Below are 17252 nucleotides of genomic sequence, written 5' to 3' on the forward strand. Positions count from 1 at the left end.
GGCTGGAAAGAGACTGGGTTGAGGGGAGCGTGTGGCTGCCAGCAATCGATTAAAATAAGGAACATTATGAAAACGCCTGCCTTAAATGCACACTAATTGTAATGGAGTGAACATAAACAGTAGGTGATAGGAAAAGAAATAATACCCATCAGAGAAAAGAAAATCTGGATATGAGTACAATAAGCTATGAAATTAAATGCATGTATATCCTGGAATAGAATTCTGAAGTCTGAGTCACCCCTACCCTCTTTGAGACAGATCAAACCTATACATAATTATTTTAATTAGAACATTAGGGAGGTTTTTCATAGCTTAAAAAGTAATTTTATTTTAGGAAATTTTACTTTCATTTTATGTACAGCAAATTTTTGAACTAAGTGCGTCCTGGGTAGCCTAGGCCTGGGTAATTAGAGAAATTTTTTGTTTTGCTTTCCCTTCCAGGGTAACTTAGAGACCTACTATCCAGAGATAAGTTAGCAGCTGTGTATAATTTCAGCTTTGATTCATTGGCATACTCAGTCTCACCTTGGTACAACAAAAGACACAACAATGTATTTAAAAGTATAATAATTTGTGAAGTATGAAGTACAAGTTAAATAAATATTTTTTATATCACTTAAGGTAATATAAGACTAACTTTCTAAATAGCTGTTTTTTATGCTTGTGATTTGGGGCTGGTGATCTAAATAAATATATATAGAGGGTTTATGCTTATAATACATATCTGCTGGCTGGCAAAACTCAACTTCCCGTTGCCAAAAAGAAAAAGGAAAAAAGGATCTGGTAAGCATATTTTTTTCCTTAAATCAAAACTGAATTTATGTAAAGGTTCTTCTTTTTTGTTGTTTATTTTTCTAAGAATAGATAAATGAATATAATAGATATATGAATATAATAGATAAATGAATTTTGTGACATAAATATAAATTAAACACTTCTTGTGAAGTTTTACCAAATCCTTCTATTTAAATGATTCTTTCAAAATGAGCTGGTAGTATTGCAGATTCTTGAGGGTCTGACTAAATGAACTCATTATTTTAAATCAAATCACCCCATGAAATTTAACAAAGTAATAATAGTACCATTAGCAGATTCCTTCACTGTTTACAAAGCACTTTATCAGCCATGTTCTATTTATTGGCCTGAACACCCCTCTGAGGTCAGCACCACTTACACCCTGAGGTCAGTTCTTGGACCACCAGCTCAGATCTTATAACGGATCTTTGCCTCAAAAGACTTTTTTCTCCTGCCATGCTCCTATATCTGCTCCTGCCCCACACTGGTTAGAGACCTCCTGCCTCTATCTTGTCTGGGTTCCTAATTCAGCGCTACTTCCTGGGATGGGTTCCTCATTTCTGCTGGTTTTATTTCTTGTAATTGGGATTCAACAAAGACAATTCAGGACATCTGTTTCTGTTGGCTTCCTTAGAATTGACATCTGTCAACCCAATATGCAACGCAGGACCGAGTCTCCTCCCATCTAGCTGAACTCCTGCTGAGGCCTGGTCCCATTCTGCTCCTTCCCGTGTCCTAGCACAGTGATTTTCAGCCTTTTCGGTCCATGGCCCACATAAACGAATTACTAAAATTCTGCAGCACACCAAAAAATATATTATTTTTGCCAGTTTGACAAAAAAAATAATTTTGATTGATTTACAAATAATAACAATTATTATTATCTACCCTTTTTACTCCAAAGTGACTTTTTAAAAAATCAGGTGCCTTTACTATATAAAGATTTTTGGTACCAAGAATTAACCAGACGTAACCTTATGCAACACAACTAATAAGATGCAACTCTATTATACGACCTATATCTTTATGGTTCAAGACAGGGCATTCACACCGGATGGCTGTTGTTGTGTTGGCTGTTGTCATTTTCTTATTTGACAATCTAAGGGAAAAGAAATCAGAGCCCCTGACTAAATAGTCAGGTATTGCATGTTTTTAAAAATTCTTGCAGCACACTGGCTGAAAATTGCTGTCCAAGCATGACAAAATGAGTACCTTTCTTCACTAGCAATGAAATCTCAGAGGGAAGGCAGGGTGGGGGGGTAGAGATTAACCTAAGAATTTATATGCATAGATGCAGAACCCATGGACACAGACAATAGCGTGGTGAAGGCCTGGATGCGGGGAGGGGCGGGTGCAGGAGGGAGGGGAATCAATGGGGGGAAAATAGGGGACATCTGTAATACTTTCAACAATAAAGATAAATTATAACATAAAAAATAAGTAAGTTAAATTAAATTAAAATTTTAATAATGTGGTGTTTTGTTCACAATAAAACACAGGAAATTAGAAAATAAAAAGTTCTTTTAAAAAAACAATTACTATGGCCCTGGCCAGTGTGGCTCAGCAGTTAGAGCACTGGCCTGCATACAAAACGGTCTCAGGTTTGATTCTTGGTCAAGGGCACAAACCTGGGTTGTGGGTTCAATCCCTGGCCCAGTCAGGGTGAGTGTGGGAGGCAATTCAGTCAATATGTCTCACATCCATGTCTCTCTCTCTCTCTCTCTCACTCCCCCCACCCCTCCCTTCCAGTCTCTCTAAAAATCAATGGAAAAAATATCCTCGGGTAAGGATTAACAACAACAACAAAAATGACTATGATAATTTACCACACACAAATGTAAATCTAGGCTCCTCTAATCTAAAAATGTAACTGAAAATCCTGAAAATTTGGTCATATACATCTATAAACTCAACTATACCGCCTTTACATTTAATCTGCGTTTGCTATTCCACCATTGTTTTCCTATCTAGACTCATCTTCCACTTTTCAGAGAGTTTTGTTCAGTAACATCTCATCATCAATAATAAATATATCTTCCACTTCATACTTCAGTCATTTGATTGTATGTCATGCACCCAACACTTATTAACTGCCCGAATTCAGTCAGCCAACCAGTTGGTAAACCAGCCATTTAAGGAAAAGGTGCTTGAAAGTCTTTATGCACAAATAGTGTTCCTCTTTCAGAGGTTTTTTTACTTATATGACTTTTATTTCATGTACTTAATATTCATGTGTAGTTTCATCTTAATTTTACTCTGAATATATTGGTATTTAATGCAAAAACATTCAGTCTTCTCTTTCTCATGAATGGTACCATCATCCACCCAGATCCATAAGCCAAAAACCTAGGAGTCATCCTGGATTCTCAGCTTTCCTTTACTTTCTATGACAAAAGCAGGCTCTATTGGCTCTACCCCCAAATGTTCACTGTGTTAATTATATGTATTTAGCTAGGTCATAATACACCAATTTTTGGTCAAACTCCAGTCTAGATGTTGCTGTTAAGGTGTTGTTGTTGTTTTGGGGGGGTAGATATGATTAAAATTTAAATCAGTAGAGTTTGAGTACAACAGATTAGCCTCCATACTGTGGGTGGGTCTCATCCAATCAGTTGAAGGCCTTCAGAGAAAACAGACGGAGGTCCCTGAAGAAGAGGAAATTCAACCTCTAGACTGTCTTTGGATCTAAACTGAAATATCACTTCTTTTCTGAGTTTTCAGCATGCCAGTCTACCCCTATAGATTTTGGAATAGCCAGCCTCCATGATTGTGTGAGCCAATTTCTTAAAATAACTATATCTTGGAAGATAGATAAATAGATAAATAGACAGATACACACACACACACACACACACACACACAAACATACACACATATCCTATCAGTTCTGTTTCTCTGGAGAACCCTGACTATGAAGAACCATATATCCTAATCCGTTCTTTTCTCTCCATCTCCACTGCCACCACCCTATACCAACCCACCATGGTCTTGCTCTGGTCTTCTCTTTGAAATGGAATCATCAAAGAAGATTACGCCCAATCTTCCAGTCTCCTGGATGAGACTGATCTAACTTGTCACCTGACTACAAATTGCAAAACAATTGGCAAAACAAACTAATGTAATGAATGGTCTCCACTTAGCTTTATTTAGCTTTCTGTCTATGCAATCTCTTTAGCAGATTGCCTGTGATGTGAATGCTTATTCAATAATAAAATTGGTTTCTTTTTCTTCTACCTTTGAGGAGAGGTTTTTTAGGTTGAAGAAGATTTTGTTTTTAACTACATTGCCCCAGTAGTTTACACCCTTCAAGAGTGTACTACTGCACATAGAGAAAAAAATAACCAGCCTCCACATCACAGCTCATTAGAGGGGGCAAGACCCAGCCTGGCGAGCCCTCTGCCCTAACCTCTTCCCTCTCTCTCTCTCTTTCACCACTTCCAGCCACAGGGCCTTTCAGTTCATCAAACATCTCAAGCTCATTTCCACTTCAGAAGCTTCATATCTCAAGTTCCCTCTTCTTGGGATGCTCATTAAGGTCACAGCTCAAGTGTTAACTCCTTAGCAAGCTGACTCCTAATTTTACTTTTACTTTCTATATATTATTCACAACCATCTTAAAATATATTCTTTTCTAAATTTTTATTTACTTATGTTTTGTCTGTGTCTCCCTACTGCAATGTAAATTCCATGAATAGAAAGACTTTATCTTTCTGGTGTTCTCTCTTTTTGGAGCGTAATAGTCTCTCAACAAATAATAGTCGAATGAATGAATTTTTATTAAATCTGAAGCATCTTCCCTAGTAACCCAGACATAGCACTTTAATAACTGATGAATGATAATGTCCATTTAATATTACTTTTCCTCCTGAAAGTTTATTTGTCCTGAAGAGCAATTTATAAATGTTTACACTTATAAAATGAGTACTTGGAAATGAAAGGCCTCTATTTCAATACGAGCTTATCTATTCTTGCTTCCTTTACTTATCTTTGACACTAGGAAGCAAGGCAAGTTTGATATTGCCATTGCTAGACAATACAAGGAAATGTAAAATTATGATTTTATGTTCCTATATTCATGCATTACTCTCCCCAGCTACACAGCATGTAGTTTTGCTTTATCCTGGTTTCTGTGCAATGTCTCTGATTTAAAATGTCACACTTCTTCCTTTTAATGTGATTCAAGGCCTTGACCAAAAAGCAGCTGATGGCATTTTTGCCACTATGAACCACACTAATGTTTTATACAGGGGTTGGTAAAAGTAAGTTTATAGTTGTTTGCATTGAAAAATAACACAATAATTAATAAATAATAATACAAGAATAAATTCTATGTTTCACATACTCACAACTATAAACCTACTTTTGCCAACCCCATATGTGTAAACATTCTACATTTTGTTTATATCAATTATGTTGTGATAGAAATATTGCAAAGAAGCTGAGCAAATGAGGACAGTTGGATAGCTGGATTCATTAATCAGCCATCTCATTTATGGGCTCAAATATGTGTTTCCTCTTTTTTAATACACATCAGAAATTTATTTACAGAATTGAAGAGAACCTTCTTCCATCTCTATCTTACTAATCTCACATTTATTTTTCAACAAATATGTGCCAGGTAGCATGCTGATGACAAAGCAAGAGACAAGTTCCCTGCCACACTGAGCTCACATGCCCTTGTGGTTAATTCAAGGACAGAAAATCAAAGGTCAAAACACATTTCAACCCTATCTCAGGTTAAAAATAACTGATATCCAGTAACATGGGTGTGATTATCTTTTAAGTGAGTTTTAAATGATTCCATAACATTAAGCAAGTCATTGAATTTCCAAACTTACTACTAAAGAAAATTAGGTTATTAAAGTTGATTATTTGGATCTAGAGCTGTTATATGCTATATTCCCTCATACATTTTTAGATTTTCCCCAGTATTGATAAATAAAATGCTGACATGAAAAGAAAATAACTTCTGGAAGATAAAGAAGCTAGGTAAGAGTAAAGTAAGTGGATATTCTGTAGCAGATACAATAAGGATTCCACTTATTTCTTCCTGCCTTTTGATGTTTCAGTGCATGCCAACCCCACTCCCCAGTGACAGCACCACACCACTGGCCGAGGGTATTTTCTGTCCATCAGAGTCCCCTATATCTGCACACAGTGGGGACGGGAAGAGTCAGAGAACTAATGTCACCTAGGACATTAGGTGAGTAGCCCTTCAGTTATCAATGGGGATTGATGAATAAATACCCCAAGTCCTTGCACCCAGAGTGGGACGCTGGGGCACATACTACAACATTGCTACCCAGAGCACCCAGCAGGGCTCAGCTCCAGCTATCCACAGTGGTCACTGACTTTTTAACACGCCCTTTACCAATGTCTACACTTCTGGTCTTAGTGCCCCCTCCTCTTCCAGTGTTTCCTGGGACCACCTCCCAAATAAACTTCATTCAAATCGTTGATAGAGGTCAGCATCTTGAGTAACCCAAACTAAGAAATCTATCTATGAGCCTGTCAGTGTAAAACTGACATATGTGTCCCCACAGAACAGAAACGAAGTGAAAAACAAATATTTACCATGCACCTAGTATATGCAATAAACAAATAAAAACCTCCAAATAAACAAATAAAACTATGCCAAGTGCTGGGGTGAAGGGAAAGACTAGGATTACAGTGCTAGGTTTTGCCATACTGAACAAAAGATTAAAGGGAAAATTGAGAATTATTTTATTTTTCACTTCAATCCTTTATTCATTCATCAAAAATTCAGAGAACCTACTATTTTAAGTCACTGCATTTGGCCATTTGGGGAGGTACAAATATGAATTAATATGGGTTGTGACCTCAAGGAAAAAAATAGAGGCCAGGAATATGAAAATCTGCCAACTTCTTGCCTTCCTCCCTAAAGATATGCATATCTACACCCTTCCTGGGTTCATTCACTCCCCTCTCAGTTGATCTCTCTCTGCCTGCTGATCTCTTTACCTGTGTCCTGGATTCCATCCTCTCCTACCTCTCCACTCGCTGCCCTTTTCTTTCTATCCTATGTCTTCAACCTCAAAATGCAAACTTCTCCCCCAATTTTAAGACAAACAAACAAAGTCTGGAAGCAATAAATTGACCCTACACCACTCTTTCTTCTTCCACTCATAGCCATGCTAACTAATTAATTAATCTTTATGTATCATGTCAACCTGATCATGACATAATCAGAACTTCACCTCTCACTGGCTGTGTGACCTTAGTAAAGTTTCTAAATTACTCTGTTCTTCTTTTACCCCATCTGAAAAATGAAGGCAAAATAAAGGACCTGCTTGTTGTTGTGAGAATTCAATGAGATCATCCAAATAAAGCACTTAGAATAGTTCTGACACAAAGAAATCGCTTGATACAAGTTAGTTCATTATTATCATTAACTTGGAAAACCCAATACTGAAGACAGTGTGAAATGCTTCAGAACAGGATGAGACTAGAGAAAATAGAGAACTGTTGTAGCAGCCCAGAGAGAGGGACAGAAGGTCAAGGACAATGGAGACCCAGAGTTTCCAGCCTCAGAACATAAGTGATGTGATGGAGAGAGGTATGTTCTTTGGGGTCAGCAAACTTGAAATCAAATTCTGGTTCCACCATTTACGAGCTATTCTGCCTTAGTGAAATTAATAATTCTGGCCTCGGTTTCTTCATCAGTAAAATGGGATCATGATGCTTTCTGATAGAGTTGCTGTGAACTTCTAAATGGGATGGTTTATATAAAGCACCCAACATGTAATTTGCATATAGTAAACACTCGATTATTAACATCTCTTCCCCTGTTCAAGTGAAAAGTAACAATTAATACAAATAAAGTGACTAAGTGCTCCTTCCACATACTGTAGTTTTGAAGCACATTTATGTCTTCCTGGATCAACACACTCCAGCTGGTGAATTATATCTACTACTGAGCCTCAGAGCCAGGAGACCATAGTCAAGAATTAGCTCTGGTCCTTCCTGGTTAGCTGACTTCTAAGCCTCAGTTATCTTAGTAAAAGGTGGATGGTAGCACCTTCCTTCATGGGTTATTTTAAGGATCTAATTAAGGATCTGAAAGTGATTAATGCGACTTGGGATCTGAAAGTGTTGAGTGACCTTTATTTGGTTTGTAATTGGAAGACTTTGTCTTTGAATTCTTCCTTCTTTTGATATCAGTTTCAATTCTTTTTGAAAGGGCCCTTTGCCTTCTTATCTCCTTCTATTTTCACTTTTGTTCCACCTAATTTTTGCTATTCTCCTCTAAGACCAACCTAACCATACAATTTTTTCATCCAACAATGCTTGATGGTAGCCTAGAGGTAAGATGTCACTACCATTCTCATTTTGATATCAGTTTACTCCCTCTCTGCTATGAACATACACTACTTCAGTTCCTTTGTTCATCTCCTCTTGTGGCCTCTGCAACCTAGCTCTCCCTTAGTCGCTCCCTTAGTCACTCCAGGTTCCATCTCAGAAGCCAGGTTATAGGCTATGAGCATTAAAGATACCTATGATCCCAGCTCCTTGTCTTTAACTGAGATTGAGCACTTTTGATTATTTAAAGTTCACATTTAACCAGTGATGACTCTTCCTACTTAGAAATTATGCCCAATACCATTAGAAGACACCAAAATGTCATGCAACAAAGCAATTGTCTTCTTATCTATATCTGCAGTATCGTCCATACACAGATCTCCATTTCTGAATTATAGAAAATTCAGATGTAGTTTGCAACAATGACAAGAAAAATAGACAAATATAAGAGGAATTAAAAGAAAAAGAGGACAAGAACTTGGTTTTGCTCAACAACTGCAGAAAGATGAGAGACTAGAAATAAAGAAAAGTAGAAATATTATAAGGAAAACTTTGTGAAAATTAAATCTAGTAAGGGAATGGCAGTAGGGAATTGTTCCTTGAAGAAATCTTAGATCGATGTTAAACCAATCAATCATTTGTTCAGCAAATATGCATTGCTTCTTTTTTAAAAAATAGACTGTGAGTCCTAGCCGGTGTGGCTTACTGGTTAGAGGGTTGTCACATGCACCAAAGGGTTTCAGGGTCGATTCCAGTCAGGGCACATATCCACATTGCAAGTTCAATCCCAAGGCCAGGGTGCGTGCATAAGGCAACCGATCAATGTTTCTCTCTCCCTCTCCTTTCCTCTCTCTGAAATCAATAAAGATATATTTTTAAAAATTTTTTTTAATAAAATAAAAAATAAACCAAGAAAAGGTAAAATAAGAATTATAGGCTAAAAAAAAAAGTACTGGAAGGGGTTCCCTTACCCACATGATTGTTTTTTATTCTCTAACTAAACAGATGTGCAGCACCCCCATGCTTCTCCCAAATTCATGCCTATCAAAGAGGAAGATACTCATTTCAGTAAGGTATCCTGCTGTCTCAAGGAGGGAAAAATTCCTAAGCAAATTGAGAAGCACGTTTTTGTCAAAGCATTAACAGTCAGTTTAAAGAATATCAGGAACTGTATCTGTGCTGCCCAATATGGTATCCACAGCCCCGTGGGTCTATAGCATACTTGATGCAAGGCCAGTCTAAATTCAAGTGTGCTCTAAATATAGAATACATTCCCAAATTTTGAAAATTTAATTTTTAATGTTGACTAAGAATATTTTGGCTATATTGGGTTAGATAAAATATATTTGAAAAATCAATGTCACTTGTTTCTTTTTACTTTTTTAAAAATATATTTTTATTGATTTTTAGAGAGAGAAAGAAACTTTGATAAGAGAGAAACATCCATTGGCTGCCTCCTGCATGCCCCCTACTGGGGATCAAGCCTGAACACGTGCACTCACAGGAATTGAACCAGCGACCTCTTGGTGCATGGGACAATGCTCAACCAACCGAGCCACCCCAGCCAGGGCTCTTTTTACTTTTTTTTAATGTGGCAACATAATGTGGCCTATTATGTTTCTATTGCACTGAGCCAGGTTAGAGTCTGGGTCTCAGACACAGCCTTGAACTGGTCACCCAGCTTCTGCTTGAAGACCTTTAGTGGCAGGGAACTTCATCCTGAGCAGACCATTCTTTTTGAGGCAGCACGCCCATGGAAGATTTTCACTGCTCTTAGTTTTTTTGTTTCGTTTTGTTTTGTTTTGTTTTTTAATCCTCACCTGAGGATACTTTTTCCATTGCTTTTCAGAGAGAGTGTAAGGGAGAGAGAGAGAGAGAGCGAAACATCAATGTGAGAGAGACACATCGATTGGCTGCCTGCAACTGAGGTATGTGCCCTTGGCTGGAATCGAACCCAGGATCCTTCAGTCCTTGGGCCTACGCTCTAACCACTGAGTTAAACTGGCCAGGGCTCACTGCTCTTAGTTTTAAGCTGTGAGGTCATGAAGAATATATTAATCCTCCTGCACAAAACAGGCTTTCGAGATGGACACTGTGATGTCTAACCCCATCTGCAGTCTTCTCACACCCAGGTGAAGCAGCTCCCCTTCAGCACCACTTACTGGTTGAGGTGGTGAGTAGCTTTGTAGGTAGGATTAAGATGAAATATCTCCTCAGGCTCCAGGAATCTTTTCTCAGCATTGTTTCTTGGGAAACCTCTCTTTAAATACTTAATATACTGCTTTTATTGGACAATTAATTACTACTATGGGGGAAAAGTCACTGCTTTTAATAGCTAGCACTGAGAAACTCATTACCATGGACCGTACTATGTCCTAAACATTTACTCATTGAATCACTGCAACAACGGATGGGGCAGGTAATATTAAGCTCCTCATGTTACAAACAGGGAGCCAAAGCACAAAGAAATTAAATGGTTTTCTGGCAGGGTGTAAACCATACTGCCTTTGCTTGTGTTTTTATAATCACCATGGCTTAATGCTCATTATGATTGGACATTTTCCCTGAAAAGCTCCCCAATTATATGGGAGCTTACCCATGTCCTCCCAGTCCTGCCCCCACCACTTCGTCAGTGCATGGAGTGCCACTGGCAGTCAGTGTTTGTAGAGTTGAGAGAAATGAAGGGGGATTGGAACCAAATATTCAAAGTTGAAATTCCTTCTTATCTCATCTCAAAAGAGAACTGGGAGCTTTCTAATTTTTTTTTTTACCAAAAAGTCATGAACTGATGCAATAACAATTGAAAATTAACACTGATTTCAGGAAAAAAAGGCACATCCAAGCAGTGAGCTTGGAAAGTTATTTTTAATCCTTAAAGCCTATGTTTTCTAAAATGAGACAAATGTCTTTTAAATGTCTATTTACTTTTTATTATAACAATTTTAAATAAAACACTTTCATATTAATTTTATTAAATATACAATTCTTTTAAAATAGTTGGCTTTGAATCACAAGAATATGCATCCTTTAATAAAGATCATTTATGATCAAGAGAGAGAGAGAGAGAGAAAGAAAGAAAGAGAAAGAAAGAAAGAAAGAAAGAAAGAAAGAAAGAAAGAAAGAAAGAAAGAAAGAAAGAAAGAAAGAAAGAAAGAAAAAGAAAGAAAACTGGAAGTAAAAACTCTTCCAGGCACTCTCATTCTGAAGTTTAAGCAGGTTAATTCTAGAGCAGTGATTTTCAACAGGAGTGCCGCAAGAATTTTAAAAACATCCAATACCTGACTATTTAGTCAGGAGCACTGACCTCTTTTCCCTTAGATTGTGTCAGATTGGCAAAAAATACATTTTTTTGGTGTACTGCAGAATTTTAGTACTTAGTTTATGTGAGCCATGAGATGAAAAGGGTTGAAAATTGCTGGCCTAAAGAAATAGGAGAGACTCGATGATGTCTTTGAGAATCTGAAAAGCTCTGAATCTGTGCCTCATGAGTAACCACCAGGCTCCAGAAAAGAGAAACAGAAAAGAACATTAAAAAAAACACAGGAATAAATCAGTTTGAACAACTTAGACTACAGGTAAGGATAAACTTTCTAGGAATAAAAACTATAAATGATTCAAATGGTTCACAGAAAAAAAAGACAAATTGTGGAAATCACATGGCATGCCTGTGGGGGTTGATCTGTGACCCTGTCCTTACACCTACAATGAAGACAGACACCAGAGCTGCACCCCCTTCAGCCAAAACACTCAGAAGATATTTGTTGGGGGTTAGATAGAGATACCGTGAAATAAAAACTGGACTGCACAAACCACAGAAGAGCTCCCTCTAAGAATAAAGCAGGGGAGGGACACCAGCAGATGAGAGGAGTCAGGAGGGAGACGGGCCCTGTGGGCTCAGGGCACCTCTAACTGGGCATCAGTGCCCGTGTTCCCACCCAGCCCAGCGTCCAGGCTTAGCATGGGGCAAAGGCCACAGGTCACCACCAGTGCAGCTGGGGTGGCAGGGGACTTGTGGTTTCCTCCTCACCACAGGTATTGAAAGGAATCCGTTGACACTAATCCCAAAAAAGGAAGGAGTGCCGCAGACCCCAGGCCAAAGCTTCCACCCTAGGGCCGACTTACCCAACAGCTGCACAGCAACTGGAATGAGAAGCAGTAAAAACACGAGCAGGGACAGCCTCATGGCCCAGGGTGCAGCCTTTTCTTCCAGTGATGGAGAGGAGGGCGCCCCAGAGAGCCAAAACCAGGGGGGTGCTGGGTCACCTCTTCCCCTGCTCAATTCTCAGAGCAGCCCTGCTGAAAAGAAGGCTGGAGGAAGCTCTCACTTTTAAAGGGCTTCTGAAATTAGGGAAAACCTCCAATAAGGAGATATCCTGTCACATGAGGGTGGTTGGACAAACAGGAATTCAAAGTTACAACTTTGCTTCGTAAGCGAACTTCTGAGAGCAGATACAGAGGAAGGGGAGAGCGGGACACACGTGGGAGAAGGGTAAGGGAGGGTGGCAGGGGGCAGGCGAGGGGGCGGTGGGCAGAGAGGAGGAGCCCGGGCTGGGCGGCTGGGAGGGCAGAAGTGAAACAGCTTGGACCTCACAGCCATCTCAGATGGGGCTGTGCAGAGCAAGCTGGAGGCCATTTCCTGGGAGGGAAAACTGAGGTTCCCTTTAGAAAGCAGCTGAATCACCCCACTCTGCAGGAACCCCCACTCTGCAGGGACCCCCGCTCTGCAGGGACACCCCACTCTACAGGGACCCCCACTCTGCAGGGACAGAAATGGCAGGTGCTAAAAAGGACACTTTATGGTAGAAACATTTTCTTAATGGGAGTCTTTTTTTCTTAGAAAGCTTCAAAGGCAACTGTTCAGGTGGAGCTTTGTTCCTTTAGCCAGCAGAAGAGTGAAAGAGAGGCTAAAGCTAAGGGAATTACAGTAAGGCCGGGAGGGAGGCAGATGAAGTCTTTCTCTTGAAAGTTCTGGGGAAAGCCAGAGAAAACATCGACAGAGGATTTGCAGTAAAGCTTTGCTGCCCAGCCTCACCCTCGGGGGCCCCTTCAAGTGTGGAAGAGTCCTCTTGCCATGAGAAAATCTGCTTGTTTGATCAGAAAGACATACACTCATGACACCACAGGTGAAATTCCTTCTTTAAAAACAATGCTAACAAATCTATCATTAAGCACGATATCAACCCCTGAACATCTATTTTGTTATTTTTCAGAAGAAAAACATGAATGAAGAACATTTTGAATCAGATATTAGTATTAGGCAACCCACAACTAGGATGTGGGAAATGTTAGCAATTCAAAAAAGTGGGAAGCTCCAGGATTCACCATCTTCATGATAAAGTTATAAACTTTTCTTCCTAGTAAGAAATATGTTACCTTTCTCACTGGTTTGTTGCTGCTGTTGTTGTTGTCATCGTTTTTAACACCCCAAATTGAAGATTATTCTGACAGGAGGAAAAAAAACGATGAAAATGTAGGGTGAGGGACAAACTTTTTTTTGTTTGTTAAGCCCAAGCTTAACTGACAAAAAAGGTTGGTTACAAAACAGAACAGATGAAACACAACGTTTCTTTCTAAACATTGCTTCAGTGATGTATCATGGAAAAAAAAGGAGTTTGAATGAGTCCTTCATGGCTTTTAAAGGTAAATAAATTATATAAATTTTTAAAGTTTGGCCTACTTTGGATTTATATCAATTTCAGAAGCAAATAAAATTTCATTGAATCTTCTCCACACTCACATTCAGGGTGTTTTTGTATTACACAAATGTGTCAATGGCCAACTAGAATCACTGGTGAAATCTGTGGCTCTCAAACAAAAGAATGCCAATTATCTCTCAAAAAAATGTACCCCATGACCTTGACTTTACTGAACCAAAGAGATATCAGGCTAGAGGAGGGGCGACCAGTTCATTCCACCTAAACAACTATTGGACGGACAGGAACTGCCTGAAGTAACTATTTTGTGCTCTGAACTCTAGCAGAAGAAGACTTGGAGGAGAGCTCGATGGAGAGGCTGATAAATGTTGGTGATTTTCAGTCTCTCCCTTGCGCTAGTGCCTTGCCCCTTCCGTTCCCCAGCTTGGTGGCAGGTAGCAGTGAGGGTGGGGAATGAGCTTCCTGGCGCAGCTTGCTGGGAACAGGTTGGACAGTAAAGACCTTGTCCTCCAAATAGAGTTGCGTGATCTGGAAGATCTAACGCTATAAAACTTTTGGACAAAAACATCAGGAAAAATCTTTATGAGATTAGATTTGGGAATGATTTTTTTTTTAATATGACACCAAAAACACAGGCAACAAAAGACTAAATAGATAAACTGGCTTTTATCAAAATCAAAAACTCTATGCATCAAAGGCCACGATCAAAGGAGTGAAAAGACAACCCACAGAATGGGAGAAGATATTTGTAAATCATATACCTGAGGAGGAACTAATATCCATAATATATAAAGTTCAAGTCGACAGCAGCAACAACAACCAAGCAATGCGTTGCAACAAAGCAACCCTTGTGCGTTGCTGGTAGGGATGTAAAATGGTATAGCCACTATGGAAAACAGTTTGGCAGTTCCACAGAAAGTTAGACATAGAATTACCATATGATCCAGCAATTCCCCTTCTCGGTATATACCTAAAAGAATTGAAAACAGAGACTCAAACAGATATTTGTATATCAGTGTTCACAGCAGCATGTATTCTTAGTAGCCAAAAGATAGAAGCAACCCAAGTGTCCATCAGCCCACAAATGGATAAACAATATGTATGTACGTATATGTATATTGGAATATTATTTAGCCATAAAGAGGAATTCTGGCCGTGGCTGGTGTGCTCAGTGGTTACAGCATCCCCCTGTGCACCAAAAGTTCGGAGGTTTGATTCCTGTTCAAGAGCACATACCTGGGTGTCACGTTTGCTCTTCAGCGCTAGTCTGGGAGTGGGCAGGAGGCAACCAATCCATGTGTCTGTCTCACATCGGTGTTTCTCTCTTTCTCTCTTCCCCTCCCTCCCTTCCACTTTCTCTCTGAAAAGCAATGGAAAAAATATCCTCGGGTAAAGATTAACAAAAAACAAAGCAAACAAATAAAGGAATTCTGATACCTGCTACAACATGTACAACCTTGGAAACATTATGCTAAGTGAAAGAATCCAGTCCCAAAAGAACAAATATTCTATGATTCTATTTATAAGATGTACATAGAGCCCAGCTGGGTGTGGCTCAGGGGTTGAGCATCGACCTGGGATCCAGGAGATCTGGGTTCGATTCCCAGTCAGGGCACATGCCCGGGTTGCGGGCTGCAGCCGATCAGTGACTCTTTCATCATTGATGTTTCTATCTCTCTCTCCCTCTCCCTTCCTCTCTCTGAAATCAATAAAGATATATTTAAAAAAAAAAAAAAAGATGTACATAGAATAGGCAAATTTATAGAAAGAAAGAATAGAGGTCACCAGGGACTGGTGGGTGAGGGGACGATGAGAGCTATTGTTTAATGGGTACGGAATTTCTGTTTGGGATAATAAAATGTTCAGAAAATTAATAGTGGGGATAGTCACACATTGTGAAATACTTAAAGTCACTGAATTGTACATGTAAAAATGGTTAAAATGGTAAGTTTTATGCTATGTACATTTTATCACTATAAAAATAAAATCAACTCTTACTATCCTCTTTATATCCTTCTAAGTTTTGGTTCTGGCTTTTGCTTAGTTATTGATGACAATGGTTGTTTTTAACTAGTTTTTCTTCAAGCTAAAGAAGTATTTTTATAAAATAAACAAAATCTTCATCTCTTAAATTTGAAAAACAATTACTGAACTATTTCATTTCCTCCTAGACATTCTCTTTCGAAAACATCATGTACCTCACACCCACTCAATTCCAATAATATGAATTTACGGAACCCTTTTTTCTGAGATAGTTCCAAGAAAATTAGCTCAATAAATTCTATCATTTTAAACCGGTAAACTGGTGATGGATGTGGAAGTTTGTTTAGTTCAAGCAAGCCTTTTTTTTTTTTTAAATCCTCACCCAAGGATATTTTTTCCATTGCTTTTCAGAGAGAGTGGAAGGGAGAGACCAAGAGAAAGAGAAATATCAATGTGAGAGAGACACATCGATTGGTTGCCCCCTGCATGTGCCCTGACCTGGGCGGGGATCGAGCCAGCAACCGAGGTACATGCCCTTGGCCAGAATCGAACCTGGGACCTGTCAGTCTGAGGGCCAACGCGCTAACCATTGAGTCCAATTGACCAGGACAAGCCTATTTTTTTAGTGGACAGATTTGCACAAATGGTATCAAGATAATTTTGACTCAGTCAGAAAAAAGGAAGATATAATGAGGCACCTGAGTAAAAATTTCAAAACTTCAGAGATGGCACGCTTACTTTTTAATTGAACTTACTGGGGTGACATTGGTTAACAAAACCATATAGGTTTCAATTATACAGCTCAATAAAACACCATCTGCATACTGTATCGTGCACTCATCACCCAAAATCAGGTCTCATTTATCTTTTCTTTGCCCACTTCCGCCTCTCCCCATCCCACCTTTCCCTCTGGCTATCACCATACTGTTGACCATGTCTATGTGTCATATATGCACATTTTCGTTTAATCCCTTCGCCTTTTTTCACCCAGTCCCCCAACCTCCCTCCCCTCTGACAGCTGTCAGTCTGTTCTATGTATCTATGCTTCCGTTTCTATTTTATTAAATTATGTTGTTCATTAGATTCCACATATAAGTGAAATCATATGGTATTTGTCTTTCTCTGATTGGCTTATTTCACTTAACACAATAATTTTCAGGTCCATTCATGCTTTTGCAAAAGGTAAGATTTTCTTCCTTTTTACAGTCATATAATATTCCATTGTGTAAATGTACCACAGCATTTTTATCCACTCATCTACTGATGGACATCTGGGCTGCTTTTTTTATGTTTATATTCCTCACATTTTCCCAATCCTTTCCAAAACATATCGAAGCACCTATAGAAAGGGATTTGCAATTCAATAGAGAACAATGACCTCACAGCAATCAAAAACCTTTGTGTTGGATTATTTATCTAAAATTTAGCTTTAATCATATTCTCTTCAGATAATATATTTAGATTTATGTGTAATCTACTGTATATGTACACAGACTGTTC

The 17252-nt window shown here is 38.9% G+C and overlaps 1 protein-coding gene across 1 annotated transcript in view; it reads right to left on the minus strand.

The window, feature by feature from the left end:
- MRC1 (mannose receptor C-type 1) overlaps positions 1 to 12660 on the minus strand; it is an 86180-nt gene extending 73520 nt beyond the window's left edge. Inside the window, exon 1 of the mRNA XM_081137779.1 lies at positions 12238 to 12660. Coding sequence (XP_080993905.1) covers positions 12238 to 12298 — 61 coding nt within the window. The 5' untranslated portion in view covers positions 12299 to 12660. The remainder of the gene's footprint in view (positions 1 to 12237) is intronic.
- Between the last annotated feature and the right edge of the window lie 4592 nt (positions 12661 to 17252).

The sequence above is a fragment of the Miniopterus schreibersii genome (assembly GCF_964146895.1).
Source record: "Miniopterus schreibersii genome assembly, chromosome: 1".
NCBI classification, from domain to species: Eukaryota; Metazoa; Chordata; class Mammalia; order Chiroptera; family Miniopteridae; genus Miniopterus; species Miniopterus schreibersii.